This window comes from Mustela lutreola, chromosome 11 (assembly GCF_030435805.1).
Source record: "Mustela lutreola isolate mMusLut2 chromosome 11, mMusLut2.pri, whole genome shotgun sequence".
Lineage (NCBI taxonomy): Eukaryota > Metazoa > Chordata > Mammalia > Carnivora > Mustelidae > Mustela > Mustela lutreola.
Window position 1 is genome coordinate 52,178,592 of NC_081300.1, and position 14,777 is coordinate 52,193,368.

The window sequence follows — 14,777 nt, forward strand, 5'->3', positions numbered from 1 at the left end:
CTCTTTCCACAGTTTGGCTATTGTGGACGCTGCTGCTATGAACATTGGGGTGCATGTGCCCCTTCTTTTCACTACATCTCTGTCTTTGGGGTAAATAACTAGTACTGTAATTGCTGGGTCATAGTGTAGCTCTATTTTTAAATATATTGAGGAATCTCCATACTGTTTTCTGGAGTGGCTACCAGCATGCATTCTCATCAGTAGTGTAAGAGGGTTCCCCTTTCTCTAGATTCTCACCAACATTTGTTGTTTCCTGTTTTGTTAATTTTTGCCATTCCAACTGGTGTAAGGTGGTATCTCGTTGTGGTTTTGATTTGTATTTCCCTGATGGCTAGTGATGTTGAGCATTTTTTCATGTTGTCTGTTAGCCATTTGTATGTCGTCTGTTAACAAAGTGCTTAATTTTAAAATGGCTTCTATAAAGGGGAACCCTCCTGCACTGTTGGTGGGAATGCAAGCTGGTGCAGCCACTCTGGAAAACAGCATGGAGGTTCCTCAGAAAGTTGAAAATAGAACTGCCCTATGACCCAGCAATCGCACTACTGGGTATTTATCCTAAAGATATGAATGTAGTGATCCGAAGGGGCATGTGCACCCGAATGTTTATAGCAGCAATGTCCACAATAGCCAAACCTAGCTGTCCATCAACAGATAAATGGGTAAAGAAGATGTGGTCTGTATATACAATGGAATACTATGCAGCCATCAAAAGAAAGGAAATCTTGCCACTTGCAACGACATAGACGGTATTATGCTGAGTGAAGTAAGTCAGTAAGAGAAAGACAATTATCATATGATCTCCCTGATATAAGGAATTTGAGAGGCAAAGTGGGGGGTTTGGGAGGTAGAGAAGGAAAAAATGGGATGGGATTGGGAAGGAGACAAACTATGAGAGACTCTTAATCTCACAAAATAAACTGAGGGTTGCCGGGGGGAGGGGAGTAAGGAGAGGGTGGTTCGGTTATGGACATTGGGGAGGGTATATGCTATGGTGAGTGCTGGGAACTGTCTAAGCCTAACGATTCACAGACCTGTACTCCTGGGGCTAATAATACATTATATGTTAATTTTAAAAAAGATAATAAAATGGTTTCTATAAAAGATGCTTAAAACTGAGCAGTGAGTCAAATTATCTATATTATTTTTATCTTCATTACAAATGTGTGTACTTCATTAAGGTGGGTATTTCAGTGTATTTACTCATATATGCTGGCTGTGTTTTAATTTGCCAAGTAAATGTTATTTGTATACAAAGTTAACACAGGCACATACAAACCCAAAGCAAATTTTTGGCTTTTACAGTGGGAAAGAGATCTGTATCATTGATGAAATATGAAACTCCTTTAATTGGAGTAAGAGTATAGATGTATGTGTTTTTTCCTGTTTATATCCTGGGAAGTAAGCTGTCATCATTTAGGTAGAGAAGGAACTGCTAGTAAGTTGAAATGTAAGAGACTATCTAGTTAGAATGTTTTCTTATTTTAATATAAATCTGGTTTCTTTAAGTAATTATTTCCTCATTCACTTTTTAAAATGTTTTTAGGGAATAACCATGCAAACCAATTAGGCATTTTTTATCCAAATTTAAAAGTATTTTATGTATAGTCTGATTTTGACCTTTAAAGACTGAAAGGAAATGGTTAACAAAACAAAAAAATAAAATGTAGAACAGTATTAATTGATAATTTTCTCAGACTCTTTAAGTTTTATAGGTGGGTAGGGACTTAAGGAGAAAAGGAACTTTAATATATTAAAGAGTCTACTGTGTTAGTAAACTAACATGTATATCATTTTGTAATCTAAAAATAGTTTGAGGAAATAACCAGAATTTGAACTCAAATCTTGATGCTTCTAAAATCTCCCACCTGCTACTGGTCACTACCCATTTTAAACAACACAGGAAATCCAGTCAGATCATAATTGCTGTGTTCATTAGGAGTAATACTTTTTTTGTAATAATTTTTCACTTTAGGAGGGCTTCTTTTATCAGTTGAATCCATGAAGACCAAGTTAAATATCTTTGATTTAGGGAAAGTCTGGATTTGGTATTTAGTGCTAATGTTTGCACTAGAAACTAGTTATCCTTTCTGTTCCGGGTATTGTGGCTCTTAGTGGGATTGAGTTAACTGGCTCCTGGAGCCACCCTTACCCTCTAGCACCCCTACTTTCAAGGTGTGGGAAAAGCTCCGCCATGTGGAAGGGAAACGTTGTGACACACTAGTCGGCCGCCACCTCTTGAAACCCACTGTTGTCTCTAGGCTTCAGTTGTCATTCTGTATTCTGTGGGAAGGGACAGGGAGCCAGAGTACCTCATTTACTTCCCTCACATGGGTCTCTGTGTTGACCTTGCTTGCCTCGTCCCTGTCCATGCTAGGGCCACTCTCCACATGAGGTAGTCATTTTATTGGCACCCGCATTTAGGGCCAGCTTTAGAGGCTGCTTTTCTTTTTTCCCTTGTCAAACTCAATAGCAGTTAGTTTGTATTGATTTTAGTAGAACAGATAAAACCAGGTAGGTATTCTTATATAGTAAATATTCTCATTTTGAAGGGCATAATAGTTAATCATTTAAGAGTTTTACTTATGGATGGGTAATTGATTTAAATGATCACAATAATGATAAACAATATATACATATGTTTTTATATTGTGTTTTTTAATTAGAAATATATATTTGTTTTAGGGGTGCCTGGGTGGCTCAGTGGGTTAGAGCCTCTGCCTTTGGCTCAGGTCATGATCCCAGGGTCCTGGGATTGAGCCCCACATTGGGCTCTCTGCTCAGCAGGAAGCCTGCTTCCTCCTCCCTCTCTGCCTGCCTCTCTGCCTACTTGTTATCTCCATCTGTCAAATAAATAAATAAAATCTTAAAATATATATATATATATATATATATATATATATATATATATATATTTGTTTTAATATATTTTTAAAATTTCTTTTCATTCAGACCTCTACCTCATTACCGAAACGGAAGATTGTATTTTAAACCCATTGGAGATCCAGTCTTTGCTCGAGATTTGTTAACATTTCCAGATAATGTAGAGCATTGTGAAACAGGTAAAGGAAATTATGATGACTTTCTAATACAGATGTTACACTTACAATCCAAATATGCAAATTACTGGTTATGGAAATTTATGTTCTTATTTATTTTATAAGTTATAGTTTTATTGATATTTTAATCTCTTATTTTTTCTTGTTAGAGAAAAGTATTGAAATAAAATTCTAATGTTACCATTCTAAGAAAATTTTGTAATATGTTAATATTTTAATATGACCAAAGAAGATGTCATAATTTTTAAAATTTATTGTATTTTTTAGTGTTTGGTATGCTGTTAGGAGACACCATTATTTTGGATAATTTGGATGCTGCCAATCATTATAGAAAAGAGGTATGTATTTGAATTTATTTTTTATTTTGTAGCTCTAATTTTAATGTGTATTTTTAAAGTTTAACAAGTTCAGGCCCTATTTTGAAATAATTTTATGATAATATTCAGATGACTAACCTTGTCAAAACCAATTTACATCCTACAGATTGACAAGCACTATAAAACTGGGCACAATATGGGAATGAATGGGCCCAGAAAAAGTTTAAATGAGACATGTTTTTGGGATTTGAAATTATCTAAAACTCCAGGCCAGTTGATCTGCTTTTGTTGATGTTATTGGAAAAAGATTATTCTCAGATAATATTGTGGAAATGTACTTTGGTGTAACCCTTACTTATTAGTTGTTAGGGCTGCTATGACAAAGTACCACAGACTAAGTAGCTTAAATAATAGAAATTGATGGCCTCATATTTCCAGAGCCTTGAAATCCAAATTCAAGGTCTGGGCAGGGTTGATTCTTTGTGAGGGCTATGAGGCAAGGATTTGTTCTAGGCCTCTCTTTGGATTGTGGATGGGCATCTTCTCCTTGTGTCTGTTCACATGTATGCCTATCCAGGTCTCCTTGTTAGATTAGATACCACTTGTTAGATTAGAGCCTAACTTAATGACTTCATTTTAATTTGATTACTTCTGTAAAGACACTATCTTTAAATAAGGTCACAATTGGAGGAACTGAGGGGTTAGGACTTCAACATGGGAATTTTGAGGGACAAAATTTAATCCATAACTACTTTGAAGAGCAGTTTGTGATGTAAGTGTTTCAGTTATCTATTGCTGCCTAGCGAACACCACAAAAGTTACTGGCTGTAAACGATAACAACATCTTAGTTCTTAGGTCTCTGTGGTTGTCTCCAAGTAGTGTTAGCTAGTTGCAGTGTTGGCTAGTTACGCTTGGGATGGTGGGAGCTCCAAAGTGCCTCACTCACATAGCTGTCAGTTGGTACCAGTTACTTTCTGGGAATTCAGCCGAGTCTAGCCAGAGACTCAGACTCAGGGTTACTCACACACACATCCCCTCCCCAGGGGGCTGTGGTATAGTGCCATTAGGAATTTTTTTTAGAAACTTTTGTCTACCTAAGAGGATCTAGGAAATAGTGCCTTAAATCTGAGGTCTTAACAAAGAGACATCCTTGATTTGATTTGACATTTTACTGGCTGGGCAGTGGGATTTTTCTTAGTTCTGAGGCTCTCCATTTCTTTTTCAAGAACATTTGGGTCACTGAACAGGCTGGAGATGAAAATCACCCTGCACATTCAGACATAGAAATATTTCCTCAAAATTCTTTTTATTTTCTTTATTATTATTAATTTCCTTGAAATTAGTTCCCATTTTTGTTTATCTCCCATTCCTACTGACCAGTTGATATTGGCTGCTACCTAGGCACTCAGTTGGAGCTATAAGCTGACCAACTTGAGATCTTTCCATGTGAGTCTCTACTTGTCACTGCTTAGGCTTTTTCGATGGCATCTGGTTTTTAAGAAGGGGTGTTCCAAGCAGTTAAGACAGAAGCTGCAGGTCTCTCACATCCTAGCCGTGGAAAAGTAAATTTCACAGTTCAAAATCTGGCTACCCCAGATCCAAGGAGTATGTGGAGAGGTGGGAATACACTCTCTCTTCCCCATGGGAGAAGGAGCAACGAATTTGCAGCCATCTCTATACCATCACAAGGTACTGAAATAGTTTATCTTACAGACACACTCCAACAAGTATGTGGAGATATATGTAAGAATATCAGAGTAGTAAAAATTTATAATGGGAAACTTTGGAAATAGTCTTAAATGTTCATCATTTAGGATTGGATAACTCTATTGTAGTAATTTATACAGTAGAGTTTATGTTACTGTTTAAAAAGCATATAATGAATTTCTATTTTCTAACTAGGAAGGTGTACAAAATATATTTTTTGAAAAGTTTCAAAATTGTGTATAAGATGGTGGTGAGGGGACAGGCAAAATGGATGAAGAGAAGTGGGAAATACACACTTTGTTATGGACTGAATAAGTCATGAGAATAAAAGACACAGCATAGGAAATATACTATATACTATCACTTATACTATGATAGTTATGTGTGGTAACAGATGTTAGCTACACTTGTGGTGAGCATAGCATAATCTACAGAGATGTGGGATCACTATATTGTGATATAACAGAAAGTAATGTAACATTGTGTGTAACCTATAAAATTTTTAACTTAAAAATATATGAGTTTATGTACTTTAAACAGACTGGAAAAATATGTTGTATACTGTTGGATATACTAAGGGTTATCACTTTTGTACTACTTATAAAAAAAGAAATCTACTCCAAAGGGGGAGCCTTTTAGAGGGCTGTTCTAGAGGTTGAATAAAATAATACATATAAAGCATTAAGCAAAGAGTCTGGAATATGGTAAAATTTCAGTAAAGGAACATTATCTCTGTATCTGAGATCCAGGGTTCTTGAATTCTTTAATACATAAGAAGTATTACATTTAATAAGTGTAGTGTTAGGAGCTTGGAATTACTAGGTGATAAACGTGTGAAAAACATAGGCTTGCAAATTAACTGAAAGTGAGTAAGAATGTTTGTTGTTATGTAAGAGAAGACAGAGGCCAATTTAAAATATGAGCCAGTTTCTATAAATAGTGTGTTCTAGAATCTTGGATACTTTAGAGATAATATACTCTCACTTTCTAAATGAGAAACTTTAAGCTCAAAATAAATAAAGAATCTGTACCAAATCACACCAACTTATGGTGGAACTAGAACTGTCAGAGAAGGTTTTCTTTGGACCTAACTAAGAGGAAGAAATAAATTTGCCCTGATTTAGAAGAGCTAAATTTGTGAGATTATTGAAAATAATATACCTAATTGAGGAGTAGTATTTGGCATCTTCATGAGTGTTTCCATGGGAACCTAATAATGGCTATAATGTACTATGCCAGAAAACAGTTGTAGATAGAGAAGCTGCTATATTCTGGTAGTGATTAGCATATTTATATGTCTGAATTATGGAATAGAAACCTTACCCATTAAATGTCATGACAACATGGGATCTGTTAGGAGAGGATGAAAATCTCACTAGTGAGGATAGGATTAACAAATTGAATAATATCTAGAAGATCCTACCTAGTTTGGTCAATATTTGAACACTTGACTGAGACACAGTGGATGCTATTTACATGTTGAAAATTGGCTTTCCAGTGAATGGGGTGGTGGGAACCTGATTTGTAGCTTTTGCCCAAGGTGTAAGTCTTCCTATCACAGCTGATTTCCTCCTGCCTATATGCAGCCATTGAATGAGGTGTTTGGGAGAGTAGGCTCTCACTGTGGTCCAGTATTCGCTGGCTCCAGCACCCTATTAGGCACAGTACCAGGCACTGAGGGTTATACAGAGATGGACTAGACAACTCAGGAAATTCATGCAGAGATGAACTGAAAGGCTATTTCTGGCTATGTAATGGTAGGATATGGATCTTAATGTCTACAAAAAGATAAGGTTTCTAAGTGATGGTCGAACTGAGAGAGGTAAGTAGAACACTAAAGCCGGGTTTTGGTTAGAGAACATTTGTCAAACTAATTGAAATTGAGCATCAGTTGTCATTCCTTTGAAAGGCTCAGAAGGTAGGAGACAAAACCCAGGGCCTTTAACCAGAGTGGGGAATCTGATAAAAGATCCCTTTCCCAGTGAACTGGATCACCCAAAGGGCTAAACTTTAGTATAAGTTGAACAAAACCTCTGCCATTTCCATTTCAGCTCCCAAGTGCCCCTGGAGATTGCAGGAAAATTTCCTCTTTTGAACCTTGGTGCTAGGAGGAAAAGGGGAAAAATCATCAATATCAATAAACTGGTTTCCTAAAGCATTTGTCAATATCAGTAAATTGGCCTTTGTCTGTTTGCAGCCTGCATTCATATTACTTGGGGGGTCTGAAAAATTTCAAGGTAAACATTTGGTTTCACATGGTGCTAGACTGGTAGTGTCCTTAGATACCTGCTTGGAGGAAACACAGATTATATGTGGAAGAATTCATCTTTATCTTATACCTAAAATAATTCCCATATTGAACATAAGAGCCAATATTTTAAAGTATGTTTAATGCAATTCAAGAAAAGTATTGAAAATGAGAAAAGACCAAGTTGACTTGAAAAGATAAATAGAGTTTCTAAAACTAGAAAATATCCATTAAAAAAATAAGATGCTCACTGGGAAGGTTAAATAGCTTAAGAGAGAATTAGTGAATTGGAAGGTAGATCAGAAAACTTGTTCAGACTGCAGCCCAGAGAGAGGGAAAGTAAGAAAGGGAGGAGGTTGAGAGTTCTGAAGGACAGAATGTGAAAACCTCAAATAGAAAATAAAATCTAATCAGACTACTAGAGTGGAGGGAGAAAAGGATCATAAGGTAGTATCTGAAGAATCTAATGGGTGAAAATTTGTTAGAATTGATGAAAAAACACCAACCAATCCATAGCTTTAAAAAAGAAATGTAGGGGCACCTGGATGGTTCAGTCAGTTAAGTTGCCAGCTCTTGATTTCAGCTCCAGTCATGTCTCAGGGATCATGGGATCAAGCCTCACATCAGGTTCCACAGTCAGCATGAAGTCAGCTTGAGGATTCTCTCCCTTGGCTCCTCTCTGCCCTCGCTAGATCTTCTCTGTCTCTGTCTCTAAAATAAATTAATAAACCTTTTCTTCTTCTCTGCCTCTGTCTCTAAAATTAATAAGCCTTTTTAAAAAATAAATAAGTAAACAAGAATGTAATAGAGTGTATGTGACAAAAGCTGGGACAGTATTTGTTCCTCAGAATTGTGTAGCAAATACTGATTGCTTTCCTTCCTAAGTTTTGAATCAAGTCTTATCATTCCACCAGTTAAGTACTTTTCTAAAGCTTTTCTGAGAAAAGGCTTTTATGGCATCCCTTTGTAACTTTATTTTTGCTAGTGTTGGGTACTGTTTTCTCTTCCTGAATACTTCATATTTATACTACTTCAGCCTGTCAGCTCCATAGTTTATGCCACCACCTCTTAGTCCACAGCCGTTTTGAATAGGTATTTCCCAGACCAGTAGGCTGAATTTGCAAAAGCTGTCATTACTTTTTTTGTCCTCTTGAGTGCTTCGAGGTGTAGAACCATGAGATCGAAGGATACTTTGAGAGTTGAAACTAACCATGAGAGTTGAAACTATCCATGAAGGATACTTTGAAAGTTGAAACTATCCATGAACAATATTTGCAGAATTGTTATAGAAGGGAGCCAAACTCCCCTTTTTATTGGAGGCTTGTAATTCATCTGTTAACAAGAGAATGGACAAGTCAGAAAATAAATTTGAGTATGTTGTTTGTTTTTTTTTTTTAAAGATTTATTTATTTATTTGACAGAGAGAAATCACAAGTAGATGGAGAGGCAGGCAGAGAGAGAGAGAGGGAAGCAGGCTCCCTGCCGAGCAGAGAGCCCGATGCGGGACTCGATCCCAGGACCCTGAGATCATGACCTGAGCCGAAGGCAGCGGCTTAACCCACTGAGCCACCCAGGCGCCCAAATTTGAGTATGTTTGTTATTTAAGAAGGTATCAGATGCTTAAAAACATTTGCCTGAGTCCTGATAAATGGATAGTACATGACTCCACTTTGCATTTTTAATGTTCACTTTTAAAAAACATATAAATCCAAAACAAAACTAAAATAAGATGTGATTGTTTGTAGAAAAACAAAATTATAGTAAAACAAAAAGATTGATTTCACCAAAGAGTTCACCACGGATTTTCTTCAAATAGGCATCTTCTTGCATTTAAATTTTCTTTTTAAGATTTTTTTATTTTTAAGTAATCTCTGCACCCAACATGGGGCTCAAACTTCAAACTGCAAGATCAGGAGTCCCATGCTTTACTGACTGAGCCAGCCAGGAACCCCTTTATTTAAATTTTTTAAAAAGTATCCACTTCAGTTGGAAAACATTTGTAAAGTACCTTGAAATTATATTAAAATAATATATAAATAAAATAATAAATACTAGTCATGATTTTATTTTTTCATTTACTACTATTTTTCATTTTTAAAAATCAAATTTAATATTTTTATTTTTATAAATCAGAGACTAACCCCAGTATTAGATTGAATTAGGTATTTTTACATATTATTAAATTGTGTTCTTCAATCATTTTTTAATGTATATGTTCTGTTTCATTGTGTGGATGTATCCTAATTTATTAACATGTTGAGACATGCAACATTCATATCTTTTATTAAAACAATGAGTGCACATTGTTCACATCTGTGATTTTCCTTCAGAATAAATTCTTAGAAGTGAATTGCTGGGTCATGCAAAATGTTAAGCTTTTTAATACTTAACTACATTTCCTTTGAGATGTGCTGTCCCAGAAAAGATTAGTACAAGAAGACCTTTCTCCCCAGCTCTCCCAACATTCAGTGTGGTGTGTATTAACAGTTTGAGTAGTGATAAGATCTTACTTGAATTCTGCTTCTCTTGTTCTACATTTTATTTTTGTCTATTTCCTAAACCTTTTTTGGAAGGCCATTCTTAAAGATCATGAATACTAAATCCAATGCCTTTCTTTTATTCTTTGACTTCTCTGAAGCATCTAATTCTTCCCTGACCCTTCCTACTTCCCATTCCATGACTTAGGCTTTACTACATAATTCTAGTTCTCCCAACTATGATGTTACTAGCTCTTTTTTCTTCCCATAGTTGAAATTATAGTATTATCCTCTAAAGATTCAGCCCTGTACTTTTCCATCTGTCTTCTTTAGGCTCATATTCTCTTTCTGCTTTCCTTTGGGCATCTGGAAAACTTTTATCTATCTAATAGAAGGAAACTGAGAGAATGATACTGCCTTGATACTGCCTGATTTTCAGAGCAGGGAGCTCTTTGGCTTCTCTCTTCCTTCGTCTTACCAATTAAGCCATCAGTTTGACTGTTTCCATTTGCATTGTCACTATTCCAGTTTAGGCTGACACTTAAGTAATCTAATTCATCTCACTGCCTCTGGGTTTTTACCCCAGTTCATCTTATATTTTCACTAGCTTATTTTTGAACATACTAGCATGATCATGTCATTTCTAACCTCTAAACCCTTAAGTGATTTCCCCTTTCTTAGAACAACTGAAGTACATTTTATAGGCTCACTAATTAATATTCATTTGCTTATAATAGGTTGTTAAAATTACACACTGTCCTACACTGCTCACCAGAGATGGAGATCGCATTCGAAGTAACGGAAAGTTTGGGGGCCTTCAGAATAAAGCTCCTCCAATGGATAAACTTCGGGGAATGGTATTTGGAGCTCCAATACCAAAACAGTGCCTGGTCTTAGGGGAACAAATAGGTAGGTTGAACTAATTAAATAAAATTTCTCATTTGATTTCACTCCTTTGTCTGGGGCTTGTATATTGATACTCTAACATGAAAAATTAACCAGTAAAAATATGAATATAATGTTTTTGTCCAATACTTTGAACTTTCTTGTATCAGGTAGTTTGGGATTATATAGAAGTAGGTTTTCCTTCTTTTTCATTCTTCTTATCTTAAAGAAAATACTGTCCTTATCGAATGGTTTAGTATTTCATCACATCATCATACTTCTTTTTATATTAAAATTGGTAGCTGTCTAGATTACAACTAAAAACTTTAATTTTAGAGTGCATGACATGTGATTCCCTCCCCCAATTTCCCTTCTGCAGGCCTGTCCCCTTGTTTCTAGGCAGCCAGTGTAATTGCCTCTACATCTGTGCTCTGAAGTGCAGATACCTTATAGGAGGTCCCCTGCAAGGCTATAACTTAGAATCTGCTCTTTTATATAGTTCTAATATGCTTGGGTATCTACTTTTGTAGCAAGAAAGTAGTTTGTTGTCATTGTTAACTTTAAAAAAATTATTGACTACTCTAATAAGCACCTCTTAAAAGTGGAGTCATAAAGTATTTGTCCTTTTATGACTGGCTTATTTCGCTGAGCATAATGGCTCCCAGGTGCATCCATGTTGTGGCATATGTCAGAATTTCTTTTCTTTTTAGGCTGAATAATGTTCTCTTGTATCTATATACCCTGTTTTCTTAACTTTAGAATATACATATAGAAAAGTGTACACTTCGTAAACACACAGCTTGGTAGATTTTCACAAAATGAGCGCTGCCCCTGTATTAAGGTATAGAACATGATCGATCCCACAGAAAGTCTCTCATGCACTCTTCCTGTCCCTACCCAATCTCCTCTTGAAAGAATAACAACTTCCTTGACTTAAGACAGTATGTCTGTTTTCATACCTTATGTAAATGGAATCATGCAATGCATACTTTTTGGTATATCTTTGTTCATGCAACATTCTGTATATGATTGATTGTTTTCATGGCAGGATAATATTCCATCATATCAATATACTGTAGTTTATTTTTTTTTTCTGCTGTTAAGGAACTTGGATTGTTTTCAGCTTGGAATTATTACTTCAGCCACCAGCAATATTTAAAGTTAATAGTTGGGAAAGATGTGGGAGGGTTGTTTTGTGTTCTTTTATGATATGGTCAGTCGGGTGCAGGTGTAAGAGGAGACCCAGGAGAGAGTCTCAGAAAAACAAAGTGTAGTATACTCATAGGTCTTAGAGACAGAGGGCATACCACTGATAGCCACATAGAAAAAAGCACAAATGTGGTGAGGAGGCAAAAAAATAAGAGCAAGGAGGGTGCTTAGGCTACAGCCTTTATTGAGGTTTCCATAGGAAAGGAAAGGCATGACGGGGCAAATGGCTTAGGATTGACTAGTTTGAATAATTTCAGTGGGCGATGGGCTGTAGGTATGGTCTCTCAGCAAAGGATGATGATTAAGGCAAAGGAATACTGCTTTTTGGGGTGTACAAGCCAGATAGAAGTGGTTTGGCTCTGGATTGGTTAGTTTGCATGCTAGCTAATTGGCTAGCCCCATAAGAGCCAGCCTTTAACCAGCCAGAAAGGTTTTAAGATGTCAAAACATTAGGGGCTCCTGGGTAGCTCAGTGGGTTGAGCTCCTGCCTTCGGCTCAGGTCATGATCTCAGGGTCCTGGGATCGAGCCCCCCATCGGGCTCTCTGCTCAGTAGGGAGCCTGCTTCCTCCTCTCTCTCTGCCTGCCTCTCTGCCTATATATAATCTCTGTCTGTTAAATAAATAAACAAAACCTTTAAAAAAAAAAAGATGTCAAAACATCATAATACACAGAAAATTAAAATTTTATATGACATAAAGGCTCATACTTCTGCTTATGATGTCAGTGAGTACACGCAAAAATCTTCGCTGTAGACAATAACTGAACATCTAAACAAACTGTAAAAAGTAAAAAGAGAAACACAGTTCACTCAGGGCTAGTGAATCAACATTAAAAGATTCAACCCATATCAGTTGAGCACTACAGTTTATGGCAGTGGTTCCCAAGCAAAATAATTACCTGTGGAACTTTAAAAATGCATAGCTGTCAACTGACAATTTGCAGTTTCCCTGGGCATCTCAATGTTAGTATAACAGTGTGAAGCATTATCTATAGGTTTTGGGAAGAAAACATTTGATCAAAGATTTTTGTGCCCTTGTTGGGTTATCAAGTATGTAAAGTTAAAAAATAATGCAAGGATTTAAAATATAGCAGCTGCATGTCCTTCTTGGTAGATATCTTAAAAAAATATGCTGTACATGCAGACTAATGAATCAGCATTAAGAATTCATTTATTAGGGGCGCTTGGGTGGCTCAGTCCGTTGAGCATCCAACTCTTGATATCTACTCACGTCATGATCTTAGGGTCCTGAGATTGAACCCCTAAATTGGGCTTTGTCCTCAGCAGGGAGTATGCTCAGGATTCTTTCCCTCTGACTCTCCCTGGCATGTGCGCATTCTCTCTCACTCTCTCAAATAAATACGTCTTTTTTAAAAAACCTTAAATACTAAACAAATGGTTTAAAAAATTAAATGAGATCATTCAAGATTATTGATACATATAAAATGCTTTTGGTTATAAGCAATAGCAACCAGCCCTGACTGACCACATTAAGCAAAACAGGAATGTACTGGCAGGAAACTGGAAGAAATCACTGATTCAAAGATTGGAAACAGCCAAGACAAAATCAAGGATGACTTTGTGACATTCAGCAACCTTGAATTCCTTGCACCTAGACTTCAGTTTGCACTTTTTAACATGCTCCAGACTGTACAACTCCTAGGAGAAGGAAATTCCCTTCTTAAATCAGTTGGCCATAGGAAAGATCAGATAGAAGAGAGCTTTGAGAAACGTTTCTTGTATATTGTGGGATGGTTTGCCAAGAAAAAGCAATTTTAAGCTAGACTGTCACCACAAAAATTGTCTACTAGTGTCTTCTAAGTAATTATATCTGTAGTGTTTTGCATTATGAGGTATGAGCAAATAAATCAGAGCACAAGATGAATAAATGAGTGTGTACATGTTATAAAATAAGGTTATTAAAAATAAGATCTTGAATAACATGTGAATACATGAAATTTTTCCACTAGAAAGCAAAGACACTTAGATTTTAAAAATCTAGTCCCAGAATGTATAAAAATTTTGTCATTTTTTGCTTATTTGTTTAGTGCTTAATATATGTCAGAAGTATAGAAAAATTAGATGGAGTAACAAGAGAAACTATGGGAATTTAAATGACTTGCACAGTGCCACATGATCAGTAAACTAAAAAATAGGAATCTCTTATGTAAAGGCTGTGTCTGACACTCATTTATATTCTTTATAAGGAATCTCCTAAACAAAATATAAAGTGAAATAAATAATTAACAAAAATGTCATGTAAACATTGAATAGAAAAAATCGCCAGTAATGAATATTAATGCCAAAACTAACCTCAAGGTAAAGGCACTAAAAAGAGCAAAGATAAATTCATTTTGATAAAGATGTATTCCACACCACAGGTACAAAACTTAATAAACTTGATGTGATAAAATACAGAACCAGAATTTTTAAACTTGCAATAATAGAGATAGAAGTATTGTTTTGAGGAACCATTTTTCCATGACAGGTTATTAGTCAAAAACATAAAGAATTATCACCTATTAAGTTGCATTACCAGCACTTTCTTAGGTCTTTATAGAGTATGTACAAAAATCGGCCATAATTTCAGAGGACCAAATTGCTACTTAACAAAATGAGACGACAAATTTTAAAAAGCAGATCTTACCCAGCGTTTTGTAGCGTAATGTAATGGAACTCTAAAAATAGCTATTCCTTTCTTCCCAAAGTAACCACCCCAAATACTGGACCTTTAGAAGAAAGTATTTTGTCAAAAAAGAAAAAGTTTAAATGAGCATCACATATTAGATTTAGGAGACATGAAGACACCTGAGATCAAATATCAAATCTATAAGCTGAATGTTTTATTAGTAAATGAGAAAGCAAACTAATCATTCAA

General features: G+C 35.9%; 1 protein-coding gene across 2 annotated transcripts in view; it reads left to right on the forward strand.

Annotated features, from left to right (window-relative positions):
- Positions 1-14,777, forward strand: part of SMCHD1 (structural maintenance of chromosomes flexible hinge domain containing 1) — a 150,484-nt gene that overhangs the window by 122,805 nt on the left and 12,902 nt on the right. For both annotated transcript variants that reach the window (XM_059138660.1, XM_059138661.1), the window contains 3 exons: positions 2,950-3,059; positions 3,324-3,394; positions 10,544-10,715. In XM_059138660.1, the coding sequence (XP_058994643.1) occupies positions 2,950-3,059; positions 3,324-3,394; positions 10,544-10,715 (353 nt within the window). The remainder of the gene's footprint in view (positions 1-2,949; positions 3,060-3,323; positions 3,395-10,543; positions 10,716-14,777) is intronic.